Raw genomic sequence first — 14,445 nt, 5'->3', positions numbered from 1 at the left:
ACCTCACATACCATACAACTCTACCTAACATACCATGCACCCTACCTCACATACCATATGCCCTACCTCACATCCCATGCACTCTACCTCACATACCATGCACTCTAGCTCACATACCATGTACTCTACCTCACATACCATGTATTCTACCTCACATACCATGTACTCTACCTCACATACCACACACTCTACCTCACATACCATGCACTCTAGCTCACATACCACACACTCTACCTCACATACCATACACCTCTAGCTCACATACCATGCACTCTACCTCACATCCCATGCACTCTACCTCACATACTATGCACTCTACCTCACATATCAAGCACTCTACCTCACATATCAAGCACTCTACCTCACATACCATGCACTCTACCTCACATATCAAGCACTCTACCTCACATACTATGCACTCTACCTCACATATCAAGCACTCTACCTCACATATCAAGCACTCTACCTCACATACCATGCACTCTACCTCACATACCATATGCTCTACCTCACATACCATACACCGCTCTACATCACATACCATGCACTAATTTGTTACATTTATCATTAGTGTTTCTTCTCAACATCTTCTAAAAAAAGATATGGGATGTCACACAGAATTTGGGCCCAGGAAATCTGTAGGTGTGTGGACACATTCTGACATACATTCCAGGATGTGACTGCTTGGGACCTCCCTCACCGATCCTGATAAACGATAAGGCATTAAGGGGAGTGCCCCTGTTTTGTAATGGGAAGGTAAGTGCCCACAACACTAAGAGTACACCTAGGGCACCCAGCATGCTTGAGGCCCAAATAAACTGGCAAAAATGTACCGGGCCAAGGGGGGGGGTGCTGGGTCCCCCAGAAGTAGCTTCTAAATGCTCTGGACCAACATTTATTTGCACTGCAATATGATCACATGACAGCATTAGTGGTATCTACATTGGTAATGTCAGTAACACAAGCCATAGTCACCAGAGAAGTATTTCTTATTAATGCTCCCATTGTTGTTTTGGAGATTGCCAGGTTCCTGTTCCAAGAAATAGTTATGGCTGCCTTCAAATCACTTGAAGATTGGTTGGAGGTAACCAAAAGGGAAGACGCTCACACATATCATGTGGAGATGCCATCCATTAGTCCCATGAGTACAGTAGCACAAGAGCAGTCGGTTGCCCTACAACCCTCAGGGATATCTGCACTTCTCCAGTTCTGGCCTCTTGAGCATCCCTGATATTAATCACTCCAACATTGCAGCTGTGCCTTCAGCTGCCTAGGCCCTAAGCTCTGGAATTCCCTCCCTAAATCTATTTGCCTCTTTTTCTTCCTTCGAGATGCTTCTTAAGACCTTCCTCTTTGGTCACCTGCCCTAATGTCTCCTTATGTGGCTCAGTGTCAAATGTTGTTTGGTAGCATTCCTGGGAAGAGCCTTGGGACGTTTTACAATGTTAAAGGCACTATATAAGTGCAAGTTGTTGTTGTTGGTAGACGCTCATATCCGCAACAGTGCCATGCCATCACCTAGGCCAACATAAGTGGCTGTTTTTCTATGCTAAGTTGTTATGTGATTGGCAGTGCGGGCAGGTACAGCAGGAGGTGCGAAGGAGGGGCAAGAGTCCATAGAGGGAAGTGACCTGGGCGCAGGAGAGGCGTGAGTTTAGGGCCCAGAAGAGACGAGGACCCAGGGGCAGCACGGGCCAGCCCACACTGCGATATGTGTGCGCGCTCGGTCTGTGCAGCAGAGCTGGTCTCCAGTTAGTCTCGAGTAATCCTTTCCACTGGATCAAGACCTAGCTCTGTCAAGCCCGTGTGATGGCTGGTGTGCAACGGCCACCGCATGTTAAAAAAATCCACGCACAGGCATCTTCCACCCTTCACATTGTAGTTCGGGATTTGGAATATTCGGTTCTTCATTGAAACACCTGTGAACTCATCCCTTTTTGGTGTGGAAGCAAATCATCCTCACCTCGAGGGACTGTCTATGATGATGATAAGTGGCAGTGAGCACAGCCTCTGAACGCTCTCGGACAAGAACAATAAATAGAGACAATATATATGCTAAGCTCTCATTTTGTAGTTAGCTTTTAAATTGGCAGTATTTTTTTCTTGTACTTTTTCTAATTGCGGGATGGAACTATGGCTGGGTAATTCCTCAGAGCTGCTCCTGTTCAGCCAGACTTACTTCACCAAAAAGTGCAGAGGAAAGCTTAAGTTTATCTCCGAGATACTCTTTAGTTATTTTATTTGTCAGTTTGGCCACAATCAAAGCCATCACAACATCTCCTTTCACATAAAGAGGATGCGAAAACAGACATAGTTACTGAGGTGGGTGTGGGCATTTTATAGCATTAAAAATCGATGACCGGAATTTGCTTATTGTAAGAGGGATAGAGTATAAAAGCAGACAAGTCCTACTACAACTGTACAGGGTATTGGTGATGCCACACTTGGAGTACTGCGTGCAGTTTTGGTCTCCGTATTTAAGGAAGGATATACTTGCATTGGAGGCTGTTCAGAGAAGGTTCACTAGGTTGATTCTGGAGATGAGAGGGTTGACTTATGAGGATAGGTTGAATAGGTTGGGCCGATACACATTGGAGGAGAATTTAATGAGAGGTGATCTTATTGAAACTTATAAGATAATGAGGGGGCGTGACAAGGTGGATGCAGAGAGGATATATCCACTCATAGGGGAAACTAAAACTAGGGGACATAGACTTAGAATAATGGGCCGGCCATTTAAAAGTGAGATGAGGAGAAATTTCTTCTCTGAGGGTTGTAAATCTATGGAATTCTCTGCCCAAGAGAGCTGTGGAGGCTGGGTCATTGAATATATTTAAGATGGAGATAGACAGATTTTTGAGCGATAACGGAATAGAGGGTTATGGGGAGTGTCATGTATCTTACATTATTATATATAACTGTATCCTAACATGCTATACATGACTGTAATAAGATATGACCTGTAACCACCAGCATACCTTACCACCAGGGGTGCACTTGCAAGAGACAGGTATATAAGGACAGGTCTCAGGCAAGTGCAGCATTCGAGAGCTGTGAAATAAAAGGTGCAGGTCCAGAGTGACCTTGACTTCACTACATGCCTCGTGTGAATCTGTACTGAGGGGACAGGACTTTACAGTGGCGACGAGTTACGGGATTACAGAATCCACAGAATGGCGAACAATGGATCAGATGAAAAGTACAATGCGGGAGACAATTGGGAGGACTTTATAGAAAGGCTGCAGCAAAGCTTTGTAACCAAAGACTGGTTAGGTGACGATAAGGCAGACAAGAGAAGAGCCCATCTCTTGACCAGCTGTGGCTCGAAAACATACGCTTTAATGAAGGATCTGTTGGCACCCGAGAAACCAGCAAGCAAGTCGTTTGAAGAATTGAGCACACTGGTAAGAGACCACCTGAAGCCAGTGAGCAGCCTACACATGGCCAGACACATGTTCTACAACTACAGATGCTGTGTGGGCCAGAGCATACCCGATTTCGTGGCGGAACTTCGAAGGTTGGCTAATTTATGTGAGTTCTCCGATGAACTGAGGAGAGAAATGCTGAGAGACTTTTTCATTGAAGGAATAGGCCATGCAGGCATATTCCGAAAGCTCATAGAGACCAAGAACCTGACCTTAGAGGCAGCAGCACTGGTTGCACAGACATTCTTGGTAGGGGAAGAAGAAACGAGGTTAATTTACAATGCAGGTACGACAACTAACGAAATATCGGAACAAGAAGTTCACAGCGCTAAACAAGCTGCTACCCCCACACACAGACAAAACCGGGAGAACAGGCTCTCGACAGCAGGCAGAAGCCATCAAAGGCCACAGGAACGGCCGTTCACACCTCATCAACCCACAATGCGAGCAATCAACTACAAACTGAGAGACGCTCAAGAGAGATCAGCCAGACGCAGCTCATTCTTTGGGAACACTTTGAACAATGGAACAGGTCTGTGCTGGAGGTGTGGGGGTGGGCACTCAGCAAGGGGATGTCGATTTCAGCAGGCTGTTTTCAGAAATTGTGAATATACAGGGCATTTGGCTCGCATGTGCAAAAAAACAGCAGCTCGGCTGGTATACGAATCGGATGGATAGGAAAGCGGACCAGAAGATGGTGGGGACAGTACCCGGGACACCGATGTACAGTGGGTCAACACGATCAATGGCTGCTGCTCCTACAACAGGATGCCTCCTATAATGATGAGGATCCTACTCAACGGGATATCTGTCAACATGGAGCTGGATACGGGAGCGAGTCAATCTCTCATGGGCGCTCAACAATTTGAACTGTGGCCGCATAAAAGAGACAGACCAAAACTCACAAGGGTCGACACCAAACTAAGGACCTATACCAAAGAAATCGTACCAGTCCTTGGCAGCGCTATGCTCTCTGTCACACACAAAGGGACAGTGATCCGACTTCCCCTGTGGATTGTCCCCAGAGACCCCCCAGCACTGCTGGGGAGAAGCTGGCTGGCAAAACTAAACTGGAAATGGGATGATGTCCATGCCATGTCATTAGAGGAATGGACCTCCTGCTCAACAGTTATAAAGCGATTTGAACATCTCTTTCAGCCAGGTGTGGGCACTTTCAAAGGGTCCAAAGTCAAAATCTACATCACACAGGATGCGAGACCGGTCCATCACAAGGCCAGAGCTGTACCCTATGTGATGAGGGAAAAGATTGAACACGAACTAGACAGGCTTCTGCGGGAATGCATTATATCACCTGTGGAATTTAGCGACTGGGCAAGTCCCATCGTCCCAGTCATGAAGCCTGATGGATCCGTACGAATCTGTGGGGACTACAAATCTATCACAAACAGAGTCTCCCTACAGGACCAGTACCCGCTGCCCAGAGCGGAGGACTTATTTGCCACATTGGTTGGAGGTAAACTTTTCTCAAAATTAGACTTCAAATCTGCGTATATCACGCAAGAATTGACCGAGGAATCCAAGCTACTCACCACCATCAACACACATCGAGGCCTTTTCATGTACAATCGATGCCCATTCGGCATCAGGTCGGCAGCTGCCATATTCCAGCGCAACATGGAGAGTCTGCTCTCCATGGGGACAGTCCCGGGGACAGTTGTATTTCAATACTGATCACGGGCAGGGACACCGACTCCCATCTCCGTAATTTGGAGGAAGTACTAAAGCGGTTGGAACGGGTAGGCCTACGAGTCAAGAAATCCAAGTGCCTGTTTCTCGCACCCGAGGTTGAATTTTTGGCAGAAGGATTGCCACTGATGAAATCCGCCCAACAGAGTCCAAAACAGAAGCAATTCGCCTGGTACCCAGGCCCCGGAATGTCTCAGAACTGCGCGCCTTTCTCAAGCGACTCAATTACTTTGGGAACTTTATGCAGAACTTAAGCACGCTGCTGGAGCCTCTCCACGTGCTACTCAGGAAGAGGTGCGATTGGTTTTGGGTGGACGCCCAGGAACGTGCCTTCAATAAGGCACGCAACCTTCTGTGTTCCAACAGTGTTTTGACTTTCTTTGACCCAGGTAAAAAGCTAGTTCTTACATGTGATGCGTCAGCGTATGGGGTAGGGTGCGTTTTGCAACATGTCAATAGTGCGTGCAAATTACAACCCATAGCTTATTCCTCCAGGTCACTTTCGCGGGCGGAGCGCGGGTACGGAATGGTAGAGAAGGAGGCGCTCGCATGCGTGTACGGTGTCAAAAAGATGCACCAATACCTTTTCGGGGCCAAGTTCACATTAGAACCCGACCACAAGCTCCTCACGTCCCTCCTATCCGAGAGCAAGGCAATAAACGCCAACGCCTCGGCGCGAATTCAACGCTGGGCACTCATGCTGGCGTCCTACGACTATACCATAAGGCACAGACCAGGCACAGACAACTGTGCCGACGCGCTCAGCAGGCTACCCCTGGCGACCACAGAAGGGTCTGACGAACAAGACTGTGAGATAGTCATGGCAATCAATGCCTTTGAGTCCACAGGTTCGCCCATGATGGCTGGCCAAATCAGAGCCCGGACGGCCAGCGATCCCACATTATCCTTAGTAAAAAGATGTGTCCTAACCAGTGACTGGGCAGAGGCTCGCGATGCCTTCCCCGAGGAAATAAAACCCTTTCACAGGCACATGCATGAGCTATCACTACAAGCAGACTGCCTGATGTGGGGCAGTCGAGTAGTCATGCCTCTGCGAGGCAGAGAGGCATTTGCCGGGAGCTCCACCGCGAGCACCCGGGGATCGTTCTCATGAAGGCCATAGCCAGATCCCACGTCTGGTGGCCTCGTATTGACGCGGACTTGGAGCTCTGCGTCCGAAGGTGCACCATTTGTGCCCAACTCAGCAATGCCCCCAGGGAGGCTCCACTGAGCCCCTGACCCTGGCCTACCAAACCGTGGTCGCGGGTGCACGTAGACTATGCGGGCCCATTCATGGGCAAAATGTTCCTCGTAGTTGTAGATGCATTTTCAAAGTGGATCGAATGCACCATTTTAAACTCGAGCACAACCTCCACCACTGTTGAGAGCCTCGCAACCATGTTTGTAACGCACAGAATCCCTGACATATTGGTCAGTGACAATGGTCCGTGCTTCACCAGTGCAGAATTCCAAGACTTTATAATTGACCGCGGCATAAATCACGTCAAGACGGCACCGTTCAAGCCGGCCTCCAACGGCCAGGCGGAGAGAGCAGTGCAAATCATTAAACAAGGTATGCTTAAAATCCAAGGTCCCATGCTGCAGGGTCGCCTGTCGTGACTGCTGCTGGCATACTGATCTCGTCCGCACTCACTGACTGGGATCCCCCCCCCCCGTGCATCTGTTGATGAAAAGCACTTTAAAAACAAGACTCTCATTAATCCTCCCAGACATGCACGAAATTGTTGAGGCAAAGCCCCGTAAGCTGACTGAGTACCATGTCAGAAATTCGAGGGGGAGATGGAATGAGATAGGGGACAAAGTGTTTGTACTAAACTATGGCAGGGGTCCCAAATGGCTTGCAGGGACAGTAACGGGCAAGGAAGGAAACAGGCTACTGATAGTACAAATGGACAATGGCAAAACCTGCCGGAGGCATGTAGACCAAGTCAAAAGCAGATTTGCCAACAACACTGCGGAATCAGAGGCAGACTACAATGTGGAACTCGCACCACACCTGGTGGACAGACAGAGGGAACAACCTGAGGAAAGGGCAATCCCAACAGACAACCCAGGCGAGTCAACAACAATCACACCAATCGAAACAGACAGCCCAGGCAAGATACCAGCAACCACACCCAAAGAAAAACAGACACCAAGGCAAACAACTGAACCACAACTCAGACGCTCCACCCGAGAGCGTAGACCACCTGAGAGACTGAACCTATAAAGACAATAAGACCTTGGGAGTGGGTGATGTCATGTATCTTACATTATTATATATAACTGTATCCCAACATGCTATACATGTAATAAGATATGACCTGTAACCACCAGCATACCTTACCACCAGGGGTGCACTTGCAAGCGACAGGTCAATAAGGACAGGTCTCAGGCAAGTGCAGCATTCCAGAGCTGTGAAATAAAGGTGCAGGTCCAGAGTGACCTTGACTTCACTATATGCCTCGTGTGAATCTGTACTGAGGGGACAGGACTTTACAGGGAGTGGGCAGGAAAGTGGAACTGAGTCCATGATCAGATCAGCCATGATCTTACTGAATGGCGGAGCAGGCTCGAGGGGCCAAATGGCCTACTCCTGCTCCTGTTTCTCATGTTCTCCCACTATGACTTCGGCGACAGTGCGGCAGAAATCCGATTTATGTGCACACTTCCAGCATCGTTACGGTGGCAAAGCGGGATCGGCTCTCAGGAATATTCAGCTGTTCCCAATGGTTCGGCCAACCCTCTCACTTAGACTCCCCCACTTTAGATTTTGATTTGTGCCTGCAGTGTAAAATATGAAACCTTTCTGTCGGTTCCAGAAGAGGCTTTCAATGGCCAGCTGTCGTACAGTGTTGACGGTGAGGTCTACGTTCTCCACGAAAGTGAGGTGGGAAACTTTGTCAATGGAGTCCTCGCAAATCAGCTGCAGTCCAGAGATTACCAAAAGAGACCTGAAGAAGGCATAAACTCCTGGGGAGAGGGGCCGAGGAAAAAGAGGGAGTTCAATTGGAAACAAGTTGGAAGCACTGAATGCACTGCCACGTGTGGATCAGGTAAGATGCCGCAAATTTAATTAACCCTTAGCCTAACCCCTGATGTGAAAAAAAAAAGTTCATTAAGAATGGGCTTGTAAACATACTGATCAGTCGTAACCATATTGCATCCTAATAGAACCGATCCTTTTATGTGTCTTTTTAATAGAAACACGCTAAACTACAGAACTGTAAAAACCACATCTGACTGGTCCCAAAAATGAATCCCCTACAAATCGCCGACATCTTGCAATATTTATCAAATTATTTCATAAATATTATACTTTATTTGACTCCAAGGGCAGTCTATACCTCGCATTCGCCATCCTCTGCATAAAGTAGTGAAACTAAACTGTCTGTAGCCTTCCCGCTGCTAAGCATAGAGCCCATGGTTCCCTGGTCCAGAGTTTCTGCACTATCTTGAAAATATATTGAGATTCAGTTTCTATATTCTCTTAGAGATTGTGAATAGCACCATCGAGGTTTCCAGCCCTTCGTCCCATCTGTGCCAGCTCTTTACTACAGTAATTCAATACTAATTACACTGCCCTGCTCTCTCCATAACCGCTTCAAATGTTTATCTACTCTTCCCTTAAAAGATGAAATGATCTCTGCCCAGCTACTCCCTATTGGCACAGTATTCCACTTTCTAAACTCGCTCCTCGCGCTCCGACTGATCATTTTAAATTGACGATCCTTACGTCATTGACCCCCCCAACTGGAGGAAGTAGAAGAGAAGCACCAGAATTAGGAGGAGCAGAAGGGGGAGAGGAGGAGAAGCAGGGATGGTGGAGGAAAGAGGATAGGGAGGCCTTGTATGGTCTTGCTTTTTATATAAGAAGATAACATAAGAATTAGGAGCAGGAGTAGGCCATTCATCCCCTCGAGCTTACTCCGCCATTCACTAAGATCATGGCTGATCTTCTACCTCAACTCCACTTTTCTGCACTATCCCCATATCCCTTGATTCCCTTAATATCCAAAAATCTATCGATCTCGGTCTTGAATATACTCAACGACTGAGCCTCCACAGCCCTCTGGGGTGGAGAATTCTAGAGATTCATCACGCTCAGTGAAGAAATTTCTCTTCATCTCAGTCCTAAATGGCCGACCCCTTATTCTGAGACTGCGACCCCTGGTTCTAGACTTCCCAGCCAGAGGAAACATCCTTTCTGCATCTATCCTGTCAAGCCCTGTAAGAATTTTGTGTTTTTTAATGAGATCACCTCTCATTCTTCTAAATTCTAGAGAATATAGGCTTAGTCTACTTAATCTCTCCTCATAGGACGATCCCCCCATCACTGGAATCAGTCTGGTGAGTTGCACTCCCTCTATGGCAAGTATATCCTTCCTTAGGTAAGGAGACCAAAATTGTACACAATACTCAAGGTGCGGTCTTACCAGGGCCCTATATAAATTGCAATAAGACATCTTTACTCTTATACTCAAATCTTCTTGTAATAAAGACCAACATACTACTTGCTTTCTTAATTGCGCCCATATGTGCACCCATTCATGGGTTTTAACACCTCCAACCAATCCCCAGCCCCAAAAGGTTGTTAATTCATACAGATCAGCTATGGTCTCATCGAATGGTGGAATAGGCTCAAAGGACTGAATAGCCTACCCTCGTTCCTATCCCTGCTACAGGGTCCAATGAGACTCCTCAGCCACAAACAGCAGAAACTCTGTAAATCAGTCCCTATAAGTACAATCAAAGTTTAAAGAAGAGGCTGAATTTCGTGTAACAGGATTTGAAATGCCAGAAAGGGAAAGTTATTGAAAGAGATGATTCAGCCAAAGACTGGGGTGAGAGGAGGTGGACATTTCACATTAATTTTGTGTAAATCTGAGACACTGAGAAGGAAGTGAATCCTAAGAAATTACTGTACACAATTAGAGGAAAGGGAAATGATTAATGCACAGAGCATACTAAGGAGTGAATTTAATACAGACTAACTCAGGAAAGCTTGTTTTCTAATAATGGCCAATTTCAGTTACACTGAATTCAAGTCAAATACCAGTGGGCTAATATGAAAACTTGGACTTAAATAATCAAATTAGAATTTGAATTAATCAGAAAGGTAACCAATATTGTACAGGGTGGGAGGTGTATTTATTGCGATGCTCAAAAGTATTGCCTTTGTGTGGGACAGGCTGGAAGGAGCAGAGGGTCTTTTCCACTCCATCATTGTTCGTATGTTAGTATGATCGTACCCTGTATTTGCATCTTTGGTTGGCAATTTATGCAGTTTCTGAAACTACAAATAATTAAACACTTTTTCGGTAAGATAGTATTTACCAACCACTGCAAGGGTTAAATATTGAATCTTGTGTCGATCTGACTTTGGAACATGCATAAAGACAAAAAACTGCTGTATTTAGTTTTAAATGGTTGGGTGAGCTTGAATATTACTTTCTGGTGTGCAAAAATCAATTACAATCACCTAACAACTACCTTCATTTAAATATTTTGCATTTTTATAATTATTGGCTTTGACTGCTGAATAACAATGCATTTTGAACTGTTGGAAAATGCACCTTAAAAGTTCCCCCAGACTTCCTCGGGTGTAAATGTTGGACCATTAGAGCTCACTCGACCCTTTAAAATGTTCTAAATCCACAACTCCAACAATTGCACTTTTGTGTACCTCAGTGTTTTTCTTACTAGTTAATCTTCGATGACATTGCACATGGTAATTCGGAGAACATGGTCACGCTCTTCCACAGGCTCTTGTCTGTCTCTCCTGTCTTCGTGTTATTGATTCTACAAGAGGGAATTTTACTCTGTGATCCTTGCCCAGTTTCCTGAATTATTAACTTAAACATAGAGGGAGGGAACTGAAGCAAGGAAGTAAGAAAAAAGGTCAGAAGTTGTTCCAAACTTACTGTTATCCAGGAGTAACATTAGAAGTGTTGGCAGAGTCCTGAGTTGTGAGGTTGCTTGAATAGTGCTGTAGTAAGTTTCGGTACAGGTACAGGTTGAACCTCCCTTATCCAGAATTCCCTTATCCAGAACCACCCCTCGTCCAGAACCATTCCTGGCCACCGGGTGGCGCATGCGCAGAACTCCGACATGAACAAATTGAACAAATTGAAGTCCTTCCTCGCTGCCGACTCCCATAATCGCTGGACCCCGCGATCCACCGCACCCCCCACCTCCCCCCCCCCCCCCCCGCCCATGATCTCTCTGCCACACTCCCAGCCCCAAGCCAGCCAGCCCCCATATCCCCTTGCTCAGTACCTGTACCATCCAATTTAATGTGACCACCCCTCGACTGGAAAAATCCCTTATCCAGAACAGGCCAGATCCCAAGGGTTCCGATTAAAGGAGGTTCAATCTGTATAAGGATTTGCAAATTCGGAAGCTCTACCTAATGGTAGAAGTGTGCATCGGCAGATGTGACTGCATGACAGGTAACTTTATAATCGGAAAATCAAATTGAAATACCCAGCACTAGAGGCACAACAAAATGGTGATGCTAAAGTTAGGGGTGTATGACCCTTGACTCCTTCCATGTTCGATATGCCAGGATGTCCATTGCGGTTTCTTCAAATGGAGCCGAGAGCCTGTCATTTATGAGTGCTCCTCCACTTCTGGTCTGTTCCCTTGCGTTCTGTCACATTAGTCACGCAAGCAAAGGAGTACTTTTAGGATGTTGTAAATTGAAGAAATATTTACACAAGAACAGATGTGGAGCTAATCTCAGAGAATGGTGAGAATGTGGAACTCGCTACCACATGGAGTAGTTGAGGCGAATAGCAAAGATGCATTTAAAGAGAAACTAGATAAACACATGAGGGAGAAAGGGATAGAAGGATATGTTGATAGGTTTAGATTAAGTAAATAGAGTGTGAGGAGGCTTGTGTGGAGCATAAACACCAGCATAGGACTGAATGGCCTGTTCCTGTGCTTTAAATTTTATGTAAGGTACATAATCTGTAGCACACCCTAGCTGCAAGGATTGCAGTTGTAAGTTGCAGCTAGAATTTATCCCCCTATTGAGTATGGTTATGCGTAAGAGCTAATGAATGAACTGTAAGGCTATGTGAAAGGTTGGCCTTGGTGAGTGATACATGTGAGTCAGGTTGATGGGCAACATTTTGTGGCATGCAACCATGGCCACGCTACCTGATCTGTATTCCCATTGGGAAGTTTTACCTTGCTAAATTCCGTCTCCTGCGCCTGTTCCCCGATACCGCGGGTACTGTACACTGGTACACTGACGTCCTCTAGGGAGGGTGGAATAGGCAACCCTCTTTAAACACATCTCATGCAGCAACACCTCCAATTTGCTCACCATCGTATTGAGGCCATTTACTTGCTGACAGATTCTGGCCCGGAATTTGTGCTCCAGATGTTGGCGAGTTGGTAGCACTCACTGTCGTTCCACTGTTGAAGCTGACCGCAATGTCGGGATCTGCCGCAGGCGCAAGCGGAAATTCCTAACTTGCAGCCTTGTCTGTTTCATGGTTCCACGTTGGATACATTGCACTTTGGTTTTGTATGTCACTTCTTTCCTCCCTTCCATTAGGGCTGCATATTTGTGGGATTTCACACCCCCTGATTAGAGGAGCTTCCTCTGCATGGCACGATGCTTACAGGGAACTCAAATGATTATTTAAATGAGTTAATCTTGTAAACGAACCAGACATTGTAACAACCCATCTAGTTCACTAATGTCCTCTCGGGAAGGAAATCTGCCACCCTTACCTGGTCTGGGCCTATATGTGACTCCAGACCCACAGCAGTGTGGTTGACTCTTAACTGACCTCTGAAATGGCCTAGCAAGCCTCTCAGTTGTAACAAACCGCTACAAAAAGCAATAATAAGAATAAAACCAGATGGCATTGACCTCGGCACCGGTTTCAGACAAAGCAACGGCATACCCAGCCCAGTCGACCCTGCAAAGTCCTCCTCACTAACATCTGGGAACTTGAGCAAAATTGGGAGAGCTGTCCCACAGACTAGTCAAGCAACAGCCTGACATAGTCATACTCACAGAATCATACCTTTCAGCCAATGTCCCAGACTCCTCCATCACCATCCCTGGGTATGCCCTGTCCCACCGGCAGGACAGACCCACCAGAGGTGGTGGCAAAGCAGTATACAGCCAGGAGGAAGTGGTAGGGCAAGGAAACCGCCTGCTGATTACCACCTACCACCATCCCTCAGCTGATGAATCAGTACTCCTCCATGTTGAACACCACTTGGAAGCAACACTGAGAGTAGCAAGGGAACAGAATGTACTCTGGGCAGTGACATAACTACGCCAATGCAGCCAATGCGGTGGCATTGGGGCCCTCGCCTGAAGGGGGGGGGCCAGCACCTGCTTCCTCGCGAAGTCGTTGGAGCAGGCGAACGGGTAAGGGTTCTCCTGCCACGCGGGCCGGCCGCCACGCGGATCTTGTCACCGTCCCTTGACGAAGCCGGCCGTCTCGCCCAGGCTGAACGCCTCGCCGTCCGACTTGACGAAGGTTGAGGTTCCTGCTGACCATGGCCGTGTTCTTGGAGGAGGAGGCGGTGGCCGAGGAGGAGGAGGACACCGACTCCCCGACATCCCGGCCGCCGGCCCCCATGCTCACTCGATAACGGCCCGTCCAGTCGAAATCCGAGAACCTGCCGCTGCCTTCCCAGATCCCGCCACCCCCGGACAGCGGCTCGTCCACCACCATCGAGTTATCGTCTCAGTCGTCGCCAATGCCCAACGCCTGGTGCTGCAGCACCAAGGGGCAGCTACGCGGGGTCCTCCCTGGCCGGCTGCACTTTTCCCTGTCGTGCTGTGATTTTTTAAAATCTATGTTTGCATTGGGGCCCACATCCTCTAGTTACGCCACTGACTCTAGGTAGGGGACTTCAATGTCCATCACCAAGAGTGCACAGTAGCACCACTACTGAATGAGCTGGCAGAGTCCCAAAGGACATAGCTGCCAAACTGGGCCTGCGGCAGGTGGTGAAAGGACCAGCACGAGCGAAAAACCTACTTGACCTCGTCCTCGCCAATCTACCTTGTCGCAGATGCATCTGTCCATGACAGCATTGGTAGCAGTGACCACCTCACAGTCCTTGTGGAGACGAAATCCCATCTTCACACTGAGGATACACGTCATGTTGTGTGGCACTACCACCGTGCTAAATGGGATAGATTCAGAACAGATCTAGCAGCTCAAAACTGGGCATTCATGAGGTGCTGTGGGCCATCAGCAGCAGCAGAATTGTATTCCGCCACAATCTGTAACCTCATGGCCTGGCATATCCCTCACTGTACCATTACCAT

The 14,445-nt window shown here is 47.4% G+C and overlaps 1 protein-coding gene across 1 annotated transcript in view; it reads left to right on the top strand.

The window, feature by feature from the left end:
• LOC139231646 (thrombospondin type-1 domain-containing protein 4-like) overlaps positions 1-14,445 on the top strand; it is a 672,439-nt gene that overhangs the window by 605,489 nt on the left and 52,505 nt on the right. Inside the window, exon 10 of the mRNA XM_070862523.1 lies at positions 7,955-8,188. Coding sequence (XP_070718624.1) covers positions 7,955-8,188 — 234 coding nt within the window. The remainder of the gene's footprint in view (positions 1-7,954; positions 8,189-14,445) is intronic.

The sequence above is a fragment of the Pristiophorus japonicus genome, chromosome 2 (assembly GCF_044704955.1).
Source record: "Pristiophorus japonicus isolate sPriJap1 chromosome 2, sPriJap1.hap1, whole genome shotgun sequence".
Classification (NCBI taxonomy): Eukaryota; Metazoa; Chordata; class Chondrichthyes; family Pristiophoridae; genus Pristiophorus; species Pristiophorus japonicus.
The sequence above is the reverse complement of the archived record's forward strand: the minus strand, read 5'-3'. Positions and strand labels throughout refer to the sequence as shown.